General features: G+C 36.9%; 2 protein-coding genes across 2 annotated transcripts; both read left to right on the top strand.

Annotated features, from left to right (window-relative positions):
• The first annotated feature begins 542 nt into the window (after positions 1-542).
• LOC139133563 (plexin-B2-like) lies at positions 543-7,012 on the top strand. Its single transcript, XM_070700292.1, has 12 exons — positions 543-748; positions 988-1,170; positions 2,286-2,379; positions 2,834-3,067; positions 3,901-4,077; positions 4,625-4,856; positions 4,962-5,056; positions 5,278-5,396; positions 5,932-5,997; positions 6,165-6,239; positions 6,443-6,509; positions 6,902-7,012. Exons 1-12 carry the CDS (start codon positions 543-545, stop codon positions 7,010-7,012), a joined length of 1,659 nt encoding a protein of 552 aa, XP_070556393.1.
• On the top strand, positions 6,906-15,297 carry LOC139133188 (plexin-A4-like). The gene is made up of 6 exons (XM_070699622.1): positions 6,906-7,336; positions 9,011-9,143; positions 9,558-9,692; positions 11,226-11,300; positions 12,193-12,510; positions 13,442-15,297. Exons 1-6 carry the CDS (start codon positions 7,104-7,106, stop codon positions 13,616-13,618), a joined length of 1,071 nt encoding a protein of 356 aa, XP_070555723.1. The 5' UTR covers positions 6,906-7,103; the 3' UTR covers positions 13,619-15,297.
• The last annotated feature ends 3,391 nt before the right edge of the window (positions 15,298-18,688 follow it).

Here is an 18,688-nt window from a genome sequence, read left to right as displayed (position 1 = left end):
TGCGAATGAATAATGTCTCATCATCGTTAGGTAGACATGTGGAACCTGTAGGGACATCTTGCTTTTACCGATATATAAAGTACTTGCATTGCTCACTCTTGGGAATATCTCGGTACCAAAACTCACTATTGCAATGGTTCAAGTCGAGTGTCACACGTAAAATAACCATTCCGATTAATGACAGTAAATGTTAGTGGGACGGAGGAATGCTACTCTCATGCAGCATGCTAGGCTCAAGCACTTACCAGGGGGTATGTTTGTATTATTTAGCTTTAAAGGGACTTCGGCAAGAAATTATTTTTGCCACTCTTTGGATGAGACCATTGTGTTCTTCAGGAGTGCCTTGCAATTATTTAACATGAAAATGTATGCCCTGTCCAAAATAATAGAATATAATGATATACATTCATCTTTGTTGTTTGCTTTAGATCTTATGATTCATACATATCTTAAATAAGACTACTTAAAGGCGAAATCAAGGTGTGTCATTCTATTTGTCAATGTATCAATTCGTTGATCGGTCTTTCAGGCCCTTTAATCTTATGAATGTATTAGAAATACAGAAAGGCGTCGCCCAGTTTTCAAAGGCGTTACGGTCGTTTTGGTTTCAGGATCCAACCATCCTTGACTTTACGCCGAAAGTCGGACCCAAATCAGGCGGCACGGCCGTTACCATAAGAGGCGAGTACATCGATGCGGGCAGAAATATTACCGCCGACTTTGACGGATTTGCTTGCCTGATTAAGAGGTACAGACAATGCCTTTGCTTGCAAGCTGATATTATAGTTTGTGAATCCTCTACATCCAAGAATTAAATGCACGCATATCATGTTTAAAATGTGGAGCATTATCAGATTCGGTTCATACGCAGTCGACATTTGAATGAATGAATCTCAGGATAACTTTACCTCAACAAAATAATTACATACTTGCGATAATATTTTTCTACCATAATATCATCTCAATGTTCATGTTTTGTTGTCGAAGAGAGCAAGATGTTTGGAACGAAACTACGGTTAGATGCAAGACTTCGCGGATTAATACGACATCATCAGCAAAACTGCGCATGCATTTCGATGGAGCCGAACGCCTCGCTCCTGACAGCAAAAGTTTCAGATACACGGAAAACCAAACAGTGAAATCCATAAATCCATCGAGAAGCTTTCGGAGGTATGTCGCAAAAAGTAGTAAATTTGATTTGTCACCATGTAAGATTACGTCACAGTCCGTAAGGGTTAATCCCAGGGAAGCACTTTCATGGCATTTCCTTGGCCTTCCAATAATTCCATCCAAAAAGAATATGTAAAGACTATTTTTCTATACTACCGCGTATAGCTATTCTACAACAACCTCACACCTCGCCTATTATCAGTTATTGATTTACCATATAAACTATCGAATTACCTTTGAAGCACATGCTAATTGTCTAATCTGTGGGTTCCATTATTATAATCGAAGCAACTACACCACCACAGACTGGCTTCTCCTTCGCCTTGGGGATTACTCGTTTGGCCCACTCAGAGGTACTCGGAATTCTTAACATGATTATTGACCTAACGAGAATAAGAAATAATAGTATAATTGTCAAAATCGAGAAGAGTCTATAAGTACACCGTCAGTGCTTTTTAATGCTTGCTCACTATATATACACTTCATCATGGTGTCCGCAAATGAATCAATGAGCAGGTTTTAATGAGCAACCTTATAGGTACCCAGCAGATTAACGAATCAAACCTGTAAAAAAGTATGTGGTTGACACATGGTAGTGGCTCTCGCTATAAGGCATACGCATACATACTAAACAACATGAGAAATTAAAAATTCTTCAATTTGGATGAAATACTAAAATAGCAAAACACAGTTATACCACTACGTGATAGCAATTCCTCATAGTTTAATCATGCTAAAGATTCGTTGAGTTGTTAGTACTTCTAGGGTAATGTTCTAAAAACGCACTCTTGCAACTGAATGTTCGCAGATTACGCAGCGTACTGCATACTTTAGGATTGTTTACGATTTTGATATTGGTACTATGTATTCGAAAACAGGCGTGTACTGAAACGGTTGTTCTAATCATTGCGTAGCTCGAGCACATAGACGAGCATTTGTATACAAACCACTCTTTGACTACCTTCAAATTTTTGTGACCGAATTTGGAGCCCCTGAAGGCATTCGAAATCTTGCCAGACTCATTTGCATCGCAATGACGTCACCGGTCCATGGCTAACACTAGTATGTGCGTACACCATAACATAGTATATATTCCACTCCCTTTTATATTGCAGTGGTGGACGACAAGTTAATGTCACGGGTACGATGTTTACCTCTGTACAGGAGCCGAGGATGGTGCTCAGCTCTGAAGATGGGATTCATGTTGGTGTGAGTAAATTAGTTTGTGTGAAATTTAAATAAGGACATTCTTCGATTTATCAAATAAATTATATTTTAGAGTCTGATCTTTAGCTATAATTAACAGCTCGCTGCAAGCAATTTCCACACGGAACGACGAGCACGTCCCTTTATAAATCATTTTGGGGGCAGCAAACGTACATCTTTCATACAACTTTACCCTTTGCAGATATGCAGTCACCTGTTATCTAAATATGCCTATATATGGTCCAGTGGGCGTTCTTTGGTATTAAAAATACCCATGTGAAGGCGCTATTTTTAAAAAGTGACCACCCGCTTAAAATCTGTGATTGGTTAGATTTTCCCTTTCCATGGTAGCCGTGGCAAATTGGAACAGGTGACAGTATACCTTTAATCTCTTAACAGTTGCTATTTCGCCTGTTTTTTTTTCTTCTTTACGTATTTGTTTCACATTGTGTTGCAGCAACCGTGCCAAGTGTATTCACAGAGTTCTATGCAGTGTTTGTCGCCAGCCTTTTATTCAGGGGACTCAGCTGGTCCAGAAAATAACGACATCACTGTTGGATTTCTAGTGGACGCAGTGGAGGACCTCTTGCAACTTGATCTCGACTTCACAGTTGTCAGTGATCCTGTGTATTTTGAGTTTCCTGAAGAAGGGAATATGAAAGAGCAAAGTGGAAAGCAGCTGAATATCAGGGTATGAATACTAGAAATATTTAATCACGATTTAGTGAACGAGACGGAAAAGTTCGTAAATTTGATGTAATTAATAGTATAGTGAATATATTTAATCATAAAAATATCATAATTTGCTTTTATATAATATTAAAACTATCAAGAACGCTGAATGCATGGCTGTTCAATGCTGACTCCTTGATATCGTGTGTGTGTGTGTGTGTGTGTGTGTGTGTGTGTGTGTGTGTGTGTGTGTGTGTGTGTGTGTGTGTGTGTATATATATATATATATATATATATATATATTAACATCTTAATAGATGTGGTAAGGGGTTATTTGCATGTTTTGTATGTGTGTGTTAATGAGAGAGAGAGGTTATTTGTATGTTTTGTATGTGTGTGTTAATGAGAGAGAGAGAGAGAGAGAGAGAGAGAGAGAGAGAGAGAGGAGAGAGAGAGAGAGAGAGAGAGAGAGAGAGGAGGGAGGGGGTTTATACATGTCAAATAAGAAAAAATGCTCTTGCCCTACCTGAAAAGTACAGTGCAACTTAAGATCTTCCAGTACCCTAGCTTGACGGTTACGTTCTTGTACATAAAAACCACATTTCTTCGCTGTCTACTTCTATGATTGCAATGCGTATATACCTTGTCTTCTGATATAATTACGCAGTGACAGTACAGGTAATGTATACTTTATAGCTTTCAAAATATTTATTTAACAAAACTTCTTAGATAACGCATCAAGCAGAATTCAATTTTATCTTGTCATTTTCAAGCATACTGAAAGCTTTACACTTCAGTTTTTGGTAGTTCTCTCCAAGTATCCAAGAAAGACTCGTCAAAATTGTTCCACAGGGAAGTGATTTAAATTTAGCCTGTACTTCAGAAGAAGTCCATGTCTCCGTTGGACAAGCTGAGTGCATAGTCGAAAGTTTGTCCGACGTCCAGCTGAATTGTGTTCCGCCAGAGGAAGAACCTGCAGCGGTCAATAAAACCGGAAGTCCGACGAGAAATGGCTATCCTGAAGTAAGAGTAAGTGTACTTCTTATAATTGTACGGTATATGAAGTGACATTATGATGGCTTGTTTGCGCAAAATATTCGAGCGAAACTAGATAGTGATCGTTAAGCTAGGGTTTGGTCAATAGATTTTAAAGTATCTTCACTAGATTTAGTTACATCGAAACCATGAAACACGTTTTACACAAAATTGGGATGAAGGCATTTAGTATCGTGGTTATACATTTTATATTTCTCAAGGTTCCGTCATAATTTTTACGGCCCTGATAAGGCTTTTGCAGACCGAGGTCGTACGGCTGAAGGGCTCGAGAGTGCGAGGGCCCGTACGCCGTACGACCAAGGTCCACTAAAGCCATATCAGGGCCGTAAAGGTTTTATCATATACCCCATGGGCAGGAGACCATTTGCCCGACTAAAGAAGGGCAAATGGTCACCTACCCTCGGGCACATAGTCCCATGTTTAGGCTACAAATTGTGACTGCCATATTTATTGTCGCTAGTTTCATTTCCCACATATTAGAGCCAAGAAATGATGACTTTCTTTGTTCTTACTGTTCCAGGTGGAAGTTGGATACCAGTCGTTTTACATCGGTTACCTAAAATATCGCAGAGCAGATAGATTGCAAACTACTACAACCATCGTTGTGGTCTCAATAATTTTTCTGTTGGTGGGTATTGTTGCTACCATCGGTTTAGGTGTCATTTTAAGGAACAAAATTAAACACATGGACAAGCGAATGGATCTTGCGAATGGTATTCCAAAAATAATGGAACTGACAGAAATGGAGAGTGGTAAGTGTGCATGACATCGCCTGCTTGTTCTGAAAGGATAGTGAAAAATTCAAATTCATTGTGAGCTCGAGCTCATCAGTTCACTTCTCATTTTCAATCTTTCAGATAAACGCTTTCAACTGCTGGATTATGGTGATTACGCCGCCAATATGTTGTTTGGAGGAAAGAACCATGACCTAGTTTTAAATACCAGCAAAAAGGTTCGTCGTGTTTCTCACATTGTAAGAGTTTATGACACATTCTAATCATCTTCCTTCCCAGTGCAACATACTTTTTCCTTGGAACAGCAGCCAAATGCACCAGTAAAACCACTGCACTTGAACTGCCAAAACGTATACATAATGTCCTGAAACTGAAATGCGAGACTACTGACTGTCACATTCTTTAAATGCATAAAATACCAATCACTTGATTTCTCTAGCGAACACCTGCCGACAGTAGATGTCTTGAAGACTTTAGGTCCTTGCTTAGAGACAAAGTGTTCTGTGTTGTGTTCATACGTACCTTGGAAAATCGGGATGATATTACACCTGAGGACGGGTAAGAAGATATGATAAATCGTTAGATTCGTAGTTTTCCTGCTGTGTTACATGGTTACTCCATGCCTTCATTATGTTAAATCAATACATGTTTGAAAGATGACTGAAATCTGAAAAAAAGGTGGAGTAAACACGAGAAATTTATGGACAAATACGATCGGGGGATTGAACCAAAATCAAAGTTTGCTTTCCTGGATCTTTGTTTATTCGACTTGATTATATGCATGCTTATGAAGAAAGTACAAGGTAGAAGTAGAAAAAAGCACTGCTTCTTTGGATGATGAAATAACCATTTAACATCGGCATGACCTATGACCATCGGTTTATGTGCAGCACAAGCTACAATCTAAATCTCGATTACGTTATATCGTTTATTGCTGTTTAGACCATTAAGGTGTTTGGTTTATGCAAGCAATTCTTCTTCTGAACTTACCAAACATTTGGATGATCTAATCCATAAAAGGTAACCTTTACAATGCGATTTATTACATCATGTATCGCCACATCTTCTCGTACAATATTGCTTTGCTCTTCAGGTCACTGATCGCTTCTCTTCTGACCGTTGTACTTCATAAGGAAGATCATCTTATGCATTTCACAGAGTGAGTATGTCGCCACCAAGGCAAAACCATAGCATTTCCATCGTTCACTGTAAATGGAGTAATTTAAATTAATACTGCCCATTGTGTCTTGCCTATACTTGCACATGTTCGGAGGCCACCGACAAATAAAAGATAACTGAAAAACTTTTAATATCGATATGTTCTAGGGTGTTGAAGGTTTTACTTGCTGAAGTCGTCAGGAACGCTGTGAGAGGAAAAAGAAATGCTCCACTTTTGGAAAGGTAAAATTGAAAGGTTTATGATTTCACCCGATTATTCTGGATTGAAATGGATGTCAATGTGAACACTAAACCATATGAATAAATGTTGCGATATAACCGACAGAATATACCCTAAGTGATTACTGTTCCCAACTGTAATTATTTGACAATGAAGTACACAGACATTACTTTTCCCACTAATTTTTTCTTCATTCTTTCCACAGAAACAACATGATTACGGAGAAACTGGTCTTCAACTGGTTGTCCCTGACACTTTACAAGTTCATAAAGGTGTGCAATATAGTTTTTCTCGAATGATCGTCGAGTGTTTTTCTTATAAACTTCAATCAACGTGCTAAGTGACTCTGGCACTCGATAATTGATGCTAAAATTGTAATAATATCAAATCACATTATCGGCTGTTTAATATAATATAATTATTGCGAACACACATGGTTTGCCAGTCTCAAGAAAGTTACTATCATCTTATAAATATAAATGAATGAAATGAATTGGTATGCAGCTGTAGTTCACTAAATTTGCATCAATAAGGAGAAACATTATATTACCACATTATTTTTTTTAAAGTTTCAGATATTGTAATGTCTGTCTTATTTGATATTATACATCGTTTTCGTTTATGTCTTTCAAAGTTCATTAGAATTTATGAATTGTGATTTCAGTTTGTCGTCGGGAAGCACCTTCTCAGGCTGGTTACGTCAGTACAGCATGAAATCGAGCAGAACGCTGAAGTTACGGAAGTGGACATTGTGCATTATCTAAATGATAAGTAATTGTATCGTTTTATCAGTTCAGTTTTGTACATGATGCAGAAACGTTCACTTCAATCATCTGATCAGCGATTTTTCTGTTTGATTTTCGAAAATGAGTCAACTGCATGCTCTCTTAATTTTTAAGTATTACAAATTTTGTTTCTCTGCACATGGTGAAGTCAAAGATAACCTTGACCGTCTCTTCACGGAGTTACTGACTATGAAACGACAACAACATAACCTGTTCCCTCCGCCCATTAAATATATGTTTGATCATTTGGATACCCTGGCCAAGGGTTATGGCAGCGGTGACCCAAACGAGGTTATTACGTTGAAAACAGACAGGTACGCAGGGATACCATTTTTCTTTTCGGTATGAAGGAATATAGAAGTCTGAACATTCATCTTTTGATAAAGAAAATCTTCAACAGAAGTTTACATAAACGCGTAGGGGAGTTGTAAGGATGCTGAACGTGTAGAGGCTTTTAAACAGTATCTGTTCTGAAATAGACTTGGTTCAAGTCTGTGACTGTGAATGTTTGAGTGGAGTGAACGCAATGATTTGTATTTTGCTTTAATGTAAAACGCGCGAGTGAGTGGACGCGATGAATAGGGTGAACGCGATGAGTGGAGTGAACGCTATAGAGCGGCGTTTCACCCGGAATCCGGCAGAAACTAACTCACTACTGCCATAGAGTAACATAGACAGAGTCGCAACGCTTGCATGCCTTTTGTTCCATGGTCGTCTCGGTAGACTATTGGCTTTTCATATTAAAATGAGCTCCAAAGGTGTTAAACTTTTTGGAGGCTTTGTTTGTGGTTGATAATTACACGAGATTATGCGAAAAATACGACGAGATGGCATCGTACTGCCAGTCGCGTAGCAACCATAGTTACTTTGTGAGCTCTCAGGCCAGAAACACTGCTTCACGCCAATAAAAACATAACACGCCAGCAGTTTCATAAACATGTCCTTCTTTGACGCACGTGTAAAAGACGGTATGACTGACCGTAAACCATTGAGTAAAACCAGACAGTATCGATAAAAGACTTTCAAATTTGGTTCAAACACACTCATTATATATTCATAAAAATGTGAGAGGAATTTTTAAAACGGTAAAACTCATTTTCCTGAAGCTCAAAACACTCCCGTTTTCGCCAGCACGTCAATTCTGCTCAGCACCACACGAAAACAACAACACAAACTTTGCCGAACATACTTTCGCTTAACAATTGGCGAAAATCCGAAAATTACCAAAGGATTCATGGTCGGCACTCTTCGGAAAAGAGAGGCGAGAGCAACCTGAGGCGAGGCGAACATGGATGGGTTATGTAACCGCTTCACGCCTTAAACAATACGCGTTGCCACTCTGTCTATGTTTCTCTATGCTACTGCGCAGACTCAAACGTGACGCATTCAATCGCTGGGAAAACCTGACGTGAGCTGCCCAATTCCGGATAGGTTTGTACGAAATAGGAGAGACACAAGAGAAACTATTATAAATGATTTTATTTTTTTTAAATTCACCGACTTGAACCAAGTCTAGTTCTGAAACTAAATGCGTTTCCATGTGAGTTTGCATTAATGTTTTGACAATCTAAAATTTTCGCGTATCATAGTAGTGCATACGAGAACGATAGGTATCAGTTATTTAGGAAGGCTAAAGAACTTAGACAATCGATGAATAGGGAGAACCTTTGCAGATACGTGTGCATACGCCAATTCACTTTTTCGTCAGTCAGACATTCGGCCATGCATTCATGAATCTGTTTATTGCGAGGTCTATCCGATTTCTTCGACGTTTGACATTAGATTCTAAGATAAATTAGTTAGGCATGTCAATCCATTGTCCTATAAAGTTAAATACCACAACTAGCTGCAATAGATGCCAGTAAGAAATAATAACGAATTGTTTCAGTAATTGTACATAAAACCTTCGTGTAGTATAACAATAACCTTATTTGTGCAACATACATTTTCTCTGGTGCTCACGAACTTCATATATTCTATTTTAACAGTTTAATGTTAATATTTTGGGTTAAAGTGATAAGATGTCCACAATATCTGCTTGACATCACTCCTTCTGAGGAAGTGCTTGCGAGTCTTGATATAGCAGCAACAATGTTTACAGATATATGCTCTACAACAAAGGTAAATATGCAGTTCCTGATATTGACATACCAATGGCGACACACACAGACACACACACAAATAAATACACACAAGCTTACACACACTCACCTTCATCGCAATATTTCCTTGACAAACTCTCTCATCTAACCTTATTTGCATTAAAGTGGCCTGATATTTGGCCAGGAATAATGGTGATTGGAATATATTTCAAGGAAAATACAGGTCAAAATGTATGTATGTATGTATGTATGTATGTATGTATGTATGTATGTATGTATGTATGTATGTATGTATGTATGTATGTATGTATGTATGTATGTGTGTATGTATGTATGTATGCTCACATGTATACAAGTACAAGAACCTGTGTATATATGTGTATGTATGTATGTATGTTTGAATCGTAGTTTATCGTACTGTATATTTTTCCAGAACTCGCTCGAAGACGAAAACAAAGAACATATCTCAATGTTCAGACCCACCTTGCTCACTTACTTTGAGGCTGTCAAATGCTTGCCAAAAATCGACGATTCTGCATTTGGAAAATTCTTGAAGTCAAACTACAAGGTGAGTGCTAAAATTAAGTTCGATTTTGGATTTTAACAGACAGTGACTCTGAAAGTTTATTACTATAGAATATTCTCCAGTATAAGTAATTTTACAAGACATATATTATATATATATATATATATATATATATATATATATATATATATATATATATATATATATATATATATTGACACTAGCCAGGATATTCGTATCCAGTTATATATACAAACTCACTTGATTTGCAGCAGTCGAAAGCTCAGGCGGGAAATGCTTCAGTTTGGTCAGATGACTACACTACATGTGTTGTTCGACTGGTATCAACGATTAAATGATATAGCTTTCCATAGACATAGCGCCAATTTATTGGTAGCTACGGTGGTCAGTCCTGAGTATAATCTCTTCGAAAGTCCTTTAGAGTAAATTAAATAAAACAAAATATAATTTCTTTGACAATTACCGTGTCATTATGAAGTGTAGCTTCAAGCTCACATTTTTAAGCGTCGTGAAAAATGGTGTGCAGATCACCATTGGAATGAACAGGTACACGCATATGCCTGCAGACCAATCACCTTGAATCCGTGACAAATCGCGGCCAACCTATTTACCGCAACAAGATTCCAAAACCAGAATTAAAAAATGTAATTTTTGTTGATTTTTCTTGTACGCTAAAATATATTGAATATTGAAATATACTCATATTTCTATTTAACTATGATTTTGAAATGTGCGTAACAGTACTTCTTGATAATTCGTGACAGATCGCGGCCAACCTATTTATTACAACGACATTTCACTAAAGGAATTTGAAAATAGCTCTCATTACTATCAGTTGTATCGAATGTATATTTAGCATGTTTGCCATCTTTACAAATGAATATGCACCTCGTCAAGATGATCTTCACATATCACTGTAGGTTTGGCAACGTCTCACCATTCGAACACTATGCTTACCAAAGTAACGATCACCAAATTGTCTCATATCTCTATCAAGTTAAAAGTCTACATTCTGGAATATGCAGTGTCGAGTTAAAGCCCCAATAGCTGCGAATTTTATGCATTGTTTTCATGATTTATTTTCAAACCAAAGTTGGTTCTTGTAAAAGGACGTGTGTAGAAGTACCACTGCTCGTTGATTTGGACCATGACTACACGTTTTAACAGGCAGAATAATAAACAGGTGCTGCATTCACAAAAAGTACAAAGACAGTATTTCCTACACATACACATCGTAATCATACCAGAAACAAGCATGATGCCATTTCCCTGAATGTACAACACACGATGGCCTACATTTTGTCGTTGTAATCTTTATTTTCTTTGTCATATGATTAGTTTTTGAAAATGGCGGGAAATCCAAAATGATATTAAAAGGTCTGAATTTATCTGCTACTTTCGACACGTATGGTAGTGTTATATACTTTATTAGTCTTTAATGGGTCTTATTCAAAGAAACTCTTGGAACCCTGACGATATTTTGAGATCGATTTATTAAACATTCGCAGCTATTGGGGCTTTAAAGGTGCCAATGAATTTGGTTTTCTTCTGTAGGACCTAGAACACAAATTTGACGGAAACAGTTCTTTGTGTGAACTGCTAAAGTATGTGATTCCATGCAAAGATAAGGTAAGTTTAGATTGGCACGACCAGATGCATCATTGCAGTTCGTTGTCAACGTTGGGTCAATTGTAACATGATAGCTATATACATATAGCCACACTGTGACTTGTTACTGATTGCTGACTTATTTCTATATTTAAAACTAAAAACAGAAATACACAGTGTATACGTCAACAATTGGTGCACAGTCCAAAGAACTTGTCGAACTTGCATTGAATTGATACATTGAACATCATGTTCATATACCATCATTCAGTGATGACAAATGTCTGTACTCATACCTTTCAGCTTTTTTCTTGTAAGCCAACTTGTATTACGATGTTTGGTGCTTCATTGAATGTTATCGTGTATACTCTTATAATTTGTGTTTAGTTTTTAAAACAGGCAGGATCCATTTTATATTTTTATTTATTTATTTCTGACAAAAGTCGATGGTCGTTGGCAGATTTTCATTAATTTAAACCGCTTTGCAAATTAAAATTTACAATAAATATATATACAAAAACAAACCAAAAATAGACATGACACACACAGTAAAAAACACGGAACAAAAAATGCAGTAAGACTGCCAGTTAATAAAACTAATTAATTGCATTCTTGCAATCACTCCGGTTTATCTTACTGGCTACAAGAAATTCGTCTCAGTGGCAACAAGATGCTATAAAACTACTGGACAGACGTATATTATCGCATCTTCTCTCATATGGTTGATTGCAGACAGTATGCTCGGATCAGTTAGTTAACATTTAGCATAATTAAATAACTGAATGAAAACTCTAACAAGATTGCCATGCAAAACGTTCAGAAATACGTGTGGCATTTAAGAGGTTCTAGAAACGCAGAAGCTACTCTTGTATCCCTTTCTAGTCATATTCCATTCTCTTGTCCAAATTTAAAGGTCGCCGATGCTTTGGAGAGGAATGAACACTGTAAAAAGGAAAATCATGCCGCTATACTGGAAGAGGTAATATCATCCTTTAGTGTACACGACTATGAGCAAATCCCTTCTCAGTACATGACACTGCAATCAAAACCGAACAATGTGTATGAAAGAATGCATCGTCAGCCAGCTGAACGGATCACTGTTACCGAGACAGAGCAAACTGAAGGATCTCTCAACGAGATGTCGTCATCCGGGGAACCCCCTCAGCACTACCAAACACTGCAGGCAGTACAACACCCAGAGTACAGTGCGCTTCATACAGGACCTGTACAGGTCAGCCTCATTGTCACTGCTTCATATAGGCATGACTTCTCTGCATATTTCACCAACACATGTCATTACGTAATGTAATTGTACAAAAGACTGATCACATGGTGATGAATGAAATTCAGAACATACAACCATGCAAGAAGATAAAGATTTGGTACACCACAATACCTTATTCTTAAGACGGTTTGTGGTGAGCATTAAGGTAGAATACGCCTCGGGGACAGATATTTGGACTCTCAAACTTTTACAATTCTTCTCTGATATTCAACTTGTAGGGTTCATTTTAAAGCTCTTGGTGTAAGAAAACTTTACACTGGCTTAGGTTTTCGAAATTCGAAAATTTTATTTTTCTTTATAAAATTAACACAGGGATTGCTGTCATTTTGAATTTTCAATATCGGTAAATCTTGGGTTATTTATTTCTCTGCTACCAAAATTTGCACGACGACCCCCGATTTTTATACTTCATTTTAAAAGAGAATTGTTGAACGATTCCTTGTGGAAAATTTGAGCAAAAGTTTAAGTCTTTCACTTTCGAGGTGCCTATCCATTTTTCTGAAAAAGATTGGAGGCAGTGCTGGCACAATAGCTGGTGTTAGCGAGTTAATGCAACTTGACGAGCTTTGGTACTGACTTGAAACAGTCAAGATTAATAGTTACCGTTTTGATGCAAAACTGGTATATATCAGATGTGCAAGCAGAAGTTGCTTTTGACATGATTATAATTATTTTCACTGCTCCAATGTATCTGCCATTATGACATTATGTACTACCTCCTAACCACAAATTAAACAGTTATGATATAATTTGACACTGAGTAAAGGGATATGAAATAATGATAAATTCTTGGTGACGAAATATACTTCCAGAGTAGAAGTACATTTTGCTTTTGAATCAAACGACAATCGATTGGTTTTATCGTTTGTTTTCTCAGTCCATCGTCGCATCAGAAAATAATCAGCTCAGCAACAAGCTTAAGAAGGATCAAACTGCTAGAGAAGACGAAGTATCCGTTACCGTAAGATCTACAGACTACGAGGTGACGTCATCGAACTACACTACATTAAACCCGGAACCAGTCAGTGTCTATGAAAAGCTGAATCATCCCTAAAGAGAAGAGACGATCTAAAGTACAGAGTAACCGTCAAGGCTTCAGAGAGAGAGAGAGAGAGAGAGAGAGAGAGAGAGAGAGAGAGAGAGAGAGAGAGAGAGAGAGAGAGAGAGAGAGAGATTTTTAATCATCATTAGTCATAATTCCCTAAACGAATATAGGTTAGAATATGAAGCAAAGCAATTCTATTGTAATCGGATCGCAAATATGTTCTTTGTTAAGGAATGGTGTACCTATCAATATATTCAATTGTACTACCGGGCTTAGGTTCGCACAACAGCTAAGCCTTATAAAATTTGGTGCATGGTGTATCGAACAATGTCTTTCTAAGCAGCTTTTTGTAGCCACAGTTATAACACGTCAGATTATTATCCATAAATCACAGCTACATGTACCAGTAACAATAATGTGTACGAATTGTTCCTCTGAACCACAACATCTTTTTTTTAACATATTTTAAACTCATTTCTTTCTTTGTAGATGACGCCAGATCAATCACAAATATTTCTTCTTTGGAATTGATTGATTGATTGATTGATAAATTAATTAATTCATATTGATATTAGTATTAATGATAGTTTGTATAGTTGTTGTTTTAATCCCGTGTCTATATACCTGGCTAAGCACTCACCACATAACATTACTGGTCAATTTCTAGTTTATGAATACATAATGCAAGAAATATATATTCACCGGTCGGATCTATTGTCTATCCATTGCCAAGAACAATCGGAAACGTATATACACCTTACAGTATTTAAAGTTTTTCTCGTGAAAATGATGTTTTCAAGAACAGCTTGTATTCGTAAAAATACAAAACATCGTGGACAGAGATTCATGTGTGCCACGTTTGAATAGAAAATGTCGGCGCAAGCGTATTACAGCTCGATCGTTCGTGAAAGAGACAATTTCACGAGGCATGAAGATGACTTTTCCACAACTTTTGAATAAGCTCTTTCAAAGAATATGCATTTTAAGAACAACGGGAAAGAAACTGCAGTTAATACGGATAGCAAGTCCTTCAGATCTTTTGTTATTCCATGGTAGATTCAGCGTGCATATTTTTATATAAATTGCTCCATATTATTTTGTTCGAAATTATACAAAGAAGCGCTATTCAGAATGCACACTTTAAGATTTTGTGAGTATTTGTAACTTTTTCTTCAAAGTTTTTAATTGAAAATTATTCTTTCTAATTTTTTATGTATCCCAATAATCCATATCATTATATCGTCTCTTACCTCGTGTTTGAAATAAACTATAAAAATGAATAATTGTGTTACAGCTTGTGGGTTAGTGAAAGGTGCACGTGTTTGTCGAAAAAAGAAGCGCTGTATGTATCGAAAGACTTTTCGGAGAAATATCAACGAGTGTTAAAGAGCAAATCTTCAAACCATGCCATATGACCCCCTCTCCCCCTGAAAACTGTAGAATACTGTCATTGTAAGACTTAATTTTCTTGCACTCTTCTAAATGGAGATGAGCGTCTTACACATCTAAACGGCTTATGTACATGAGTCACCGGAAACAGGACATATGTACTATAGTAATAAGCCTATAATTATAAAAAAATAAATTTCTTTAATGCGCACACCACAAATCCACAAACAAAGCTAATTGGTCGTTTTGCAGACGTTTTTATTCCGTAACGCAAATTATTTTATTTATATTCTTGTAAACAAAATTCACTCATTATAGCCATATTGTCACTGCGACCACGGAGAGCCATAAGCTCTTAAATAATGAGAATGCATAAATATTAGTGAAACAACGTAAAAATAATAAAAACTAGTATTTGACTAGTTTTATTCTTTTTTCCTCTTCTTTTTCTTTTTTCTCTTTAGCTTGACACTATTTTGAATAAAGATCATTTTTATGCGTCCATGTGTCTTTATGCCTAAGGACTTAGCTATCTGTTCGCATAGATGGGTGTTGATTGCCAGTTTGTCTTTTGATCTTCTTAACTTGTGACGAATTAATTACAGCAGGTTTGTACGCCCTCAACGCCCAGCTTAATATATTTCTCTTTATGTACAGTCATTGTAAACTATTAGAAAAATGGAAAAACCCAATGAAATTGATAAAGTAATTATATTTTTATTCCCCTTGTTTCACAAATATTTATGCATGTATTCTCAATATTTATGGCTCCCTTTAAAGGTATATTGTCACCTGTTCCAATTTTGCAACAGTTACCATGGAAAGAGAAAATCTAACCAATCACAGATTTTAAGCTGGTGGCCGCTGTTTAAAAACAGCGCCCTTACATAGGCATTTTGAATACCACGGAACGCTCTTTTGACCGTAAATGGGCATATTTAGATTACAGGTGATGTATACCTTTAATGCGACCGCAAGCAGCGCGCAATACACACTGCAATGTGGCACGAAAAATACGTGTGAACGCATTTTGGACATTTTAATCCTTTCTCTAATGGCCCTTCCCTCACCAATTGACACCTAATACCTACAGTGCACAAACTAAGTAAAAGCTGTCTGTCACTTCTTTGCAATATTATTCAAACGGACAGAAAGACGGCCATTTATAAAATTCCATCTGTGGGCATATCGTTGTTCTATGGTCTAATATAAGCCTGTATGTCCATGTCAACTCTACAAAATTGCCTTTATAAGCTTAATTATCACCACCATGGTGTTCAATTTACAGGGAAAATCATGAAGCAAAGTGATGTACTTTCTCAGACTAACATTGCAAGTAGGTTAGAGTCTTCACAGAATGGGGTCCCGACATTTGTACGTATGTATGTATGTATGTATGTATGTATGTATGTATGTATGTATGTATGTATGTATGTAACATAAAATTACTTCAAGTACAAAGTAATAACATCTGTTACTTAAGTTTCATGCATCCTGCAATCATCAGACAAAAGAAGTGAAAGGTTTCCTAGCGCAACAGACTTATATGTATAATCGGGACGTACCATTCTATTTGTAGGTGGTGTTAAAAGTTGATAAATAATATTTGTTTTTGTGGCGACATTCTGAAACCAACCCAGAGCTATTGTTTAACAGCGTAGCTTTGTCAGCATTGACAATGTGTAGCTTTTCTGGTACATACAAATATTACATCGCTTGCTTCAATGTTAGAGTAACTTGATGCTTTGTCAATAATTGACAACGAAATGTCAAATACCTGGTTCTTTTGTTTCAAGGACCAGATGTACTTGGATAACTCCGTGCAGTGCTGATACCTGAACGATTGCATGTGATTAGCGAAGCGCGTCTTGAAGTTGTTATCAGTGAGTCCGATGTTGACCTTCTCTGTGTTGTCCTTGTAACCACACCTTCTTGACTTGACAGTTACCCTTCAAGGAGTATGTAGACTTGTCCCGGCAATCGCAATCTGCTGGTCGATCTTGACGTTGGTCTCCGGTGATGACAGTCTTATTATGCGATTTGATTATACCAGCAATATTCTTCATACAACTGTAATTATTACGTGTATTTCTGTTGAAGATCTTATGAAGCTTAGACCCCTTTGGAAACAGTGTATGAAGAGAGTGTACGTCAGCAGAGAGTTGCATCGGGTCAAATAATGATAGTGTCCTTGTAGCGTTTCTTATGACATCTACATTACGTTTGAAACAACAGCAATAACACAACAGTTATGGTAGTTGAATTTCATTGGTCAACAAAACAACAACAACAACAACAACAAGACTAATATAACATACACAACAATATAAACAACAACAACCAGATCTCAGGGGATCCTGTGCTAATACCTTGTGACATTGTTGTGTAAATTATGGCGGCGAAAAGGACTTCCTGTTATGATTCTTGAATGGATAGCGTAGTACATGTTAAGCCTACATTGAAATGATCAAGTCAATATAAAACCCCGATGTTTTCAATTTTCTACTTTTTTTTCTGAACCGCTTACTATACCGTCTACTTTCAAAAGTTTGAGTGGACGCAAACAAGGAATTCATTTACTCTTGCCTTATTGGAATATACGACTATGTATATTGCGTTATGTAGGTCATGCCACAGATACATACATATATATATATATATATATATATATATATATATATATATATATATATATATATATATATATATATATATATATATATATATATATATATATATACACACGGCCACCGATATCGATGATGTTGTACGAGGAAGTTATCTTGTAATCATGGCTTATTTTGAACGTCATTTGTCCTTGGTACATGGATATACAAAAACAATTGAATGGTAAATTGCAATAAATTGCACCGTGACGGTCGAAAATGGGAGGGAAACGTCCCTTTATCAAACTTTATGGGCGAAACGTCTATTAAACAACCAACAACGTTGACCCCACTTGAAAGAAATACCAGGCTATCAGAATTGGTTGAAGGCTATTTGGCCTAGTAACACAGTTCACAGCAATTCCACAGCGAGGCAGTTTTAAGGGATCGTTTAAAATCTTCGCATATGCTAATTGCGCACTCGCTAACCCCCAACTGAGACCGCTAACTGGGGGATTCCCAGTTTGCTGAAAATGCACTTTCAAGATCAGTCCCAGTTTGCCTCCAGGACCAGTCCCCGTTCACTTTCAGGAACGCTCCTTTACACACACTCACTTGTGGTCAAAACCAGTGACCTAAATGTGTTTTTCCTGATATTTCCATTTCTCGTCATTTTCGTGAAATAGCCGACTTTCGGTTTGGTGCGTTACTTGCCATTACTGAATTCTCATAGAGAGAACAGGAAAGTATCAGGAATTTGTCATGCTTTTCATATGAAATGCAGATTTCATAATGGTACACTTTCACTTAGCAAACATCAAGATATCTCTGGCATATATATCTGATTTATTAAAGTATGGCGCCCGAAGGGCGCGGAGAAAAATATGAAACATCCTGATATCTCTGGTATGGTATATTACTTGTATATTAAAGTCATGCACAGGAAGGGCGTGCTTAAAAATGTCTGATATATTAAAGTAATGTGCTCGAAGAGCATGCTGAAAAATATTGAACATACAGATATCTCTGATATATGTATGCCTGATATGTTAAAGTTGGGCGTGCTGAAAATATGTCTGATTAT

This window comes from Ptychodera flava, chromosome 5, assembly GCF_041260155.1.
Source record: "Ptychodera flava strain L36383 chromosome 5, AS_Pfla_20210202, whole genome shotgun sequence".
Classification (NCBI taxonomy): Eukaryota; Metazoa; Hemichordata; class Enteropneusta; family Ptychoderidae; genus Ptychodera; species Ptychodera flava.
The sequence above is the reverse complement of the archived record's forward strand: the minus strand, read 5'-3'. Positions and strand labels throughout refer to the sequence as shown.

What these genes read in the sequence shown, in the direction of transcription:
- LOC139133563 (XM_070700292.1), top strand. Translation starts at nt 543, where the DNA reads ATGAATGTATTAGAAATACAGAAAGGCGTCGCCCAGTTTTCAAAGGCG. An exon ending in ACTGACAGAAATGGAGAGTG is followed by an intron (nt 4,857 to 4,961) that starts GTAAGTGTGCAT and finishes TCAATCTTTCAG; the next exon opens with ATAAACGCTTTCAACTGCTG. An exon ending in CATCTTATGCATTTCACAGA is followed by an intron (nt 5,998 to 6,164) that starts GTGAGTATGTCG and finishes GATATGTTCTAG; the next exon opens with GGTGTTGAAGGTTTTACTTG.
- LOC139133188 (XM_070699622.1), top strand. Translation starts at nt 7,104, where the DNA reads ATGAGTCAACTGCATGCTCTCTTAATTTTTAAGTATTACAAATTTTGT. An exon ending in TCTTGAAGTCAAACTACAAG is followed by an intron (nt 9,693 to 11,225) that starts GTGAGTGCTAAA and finishes TTTCTTCTGTAG; the next exon opens with GACCTAGAACACAAATTTGA. An exon ending in TGATTCCATGCAAAGATAAG is followed by an intron (nt 11,301 to 12,192) that starts GTAAGTTTAGAT and finishes CCAAATTTAAAG; the next exon opens with GTCGCCGATGCTTTGGAGAG.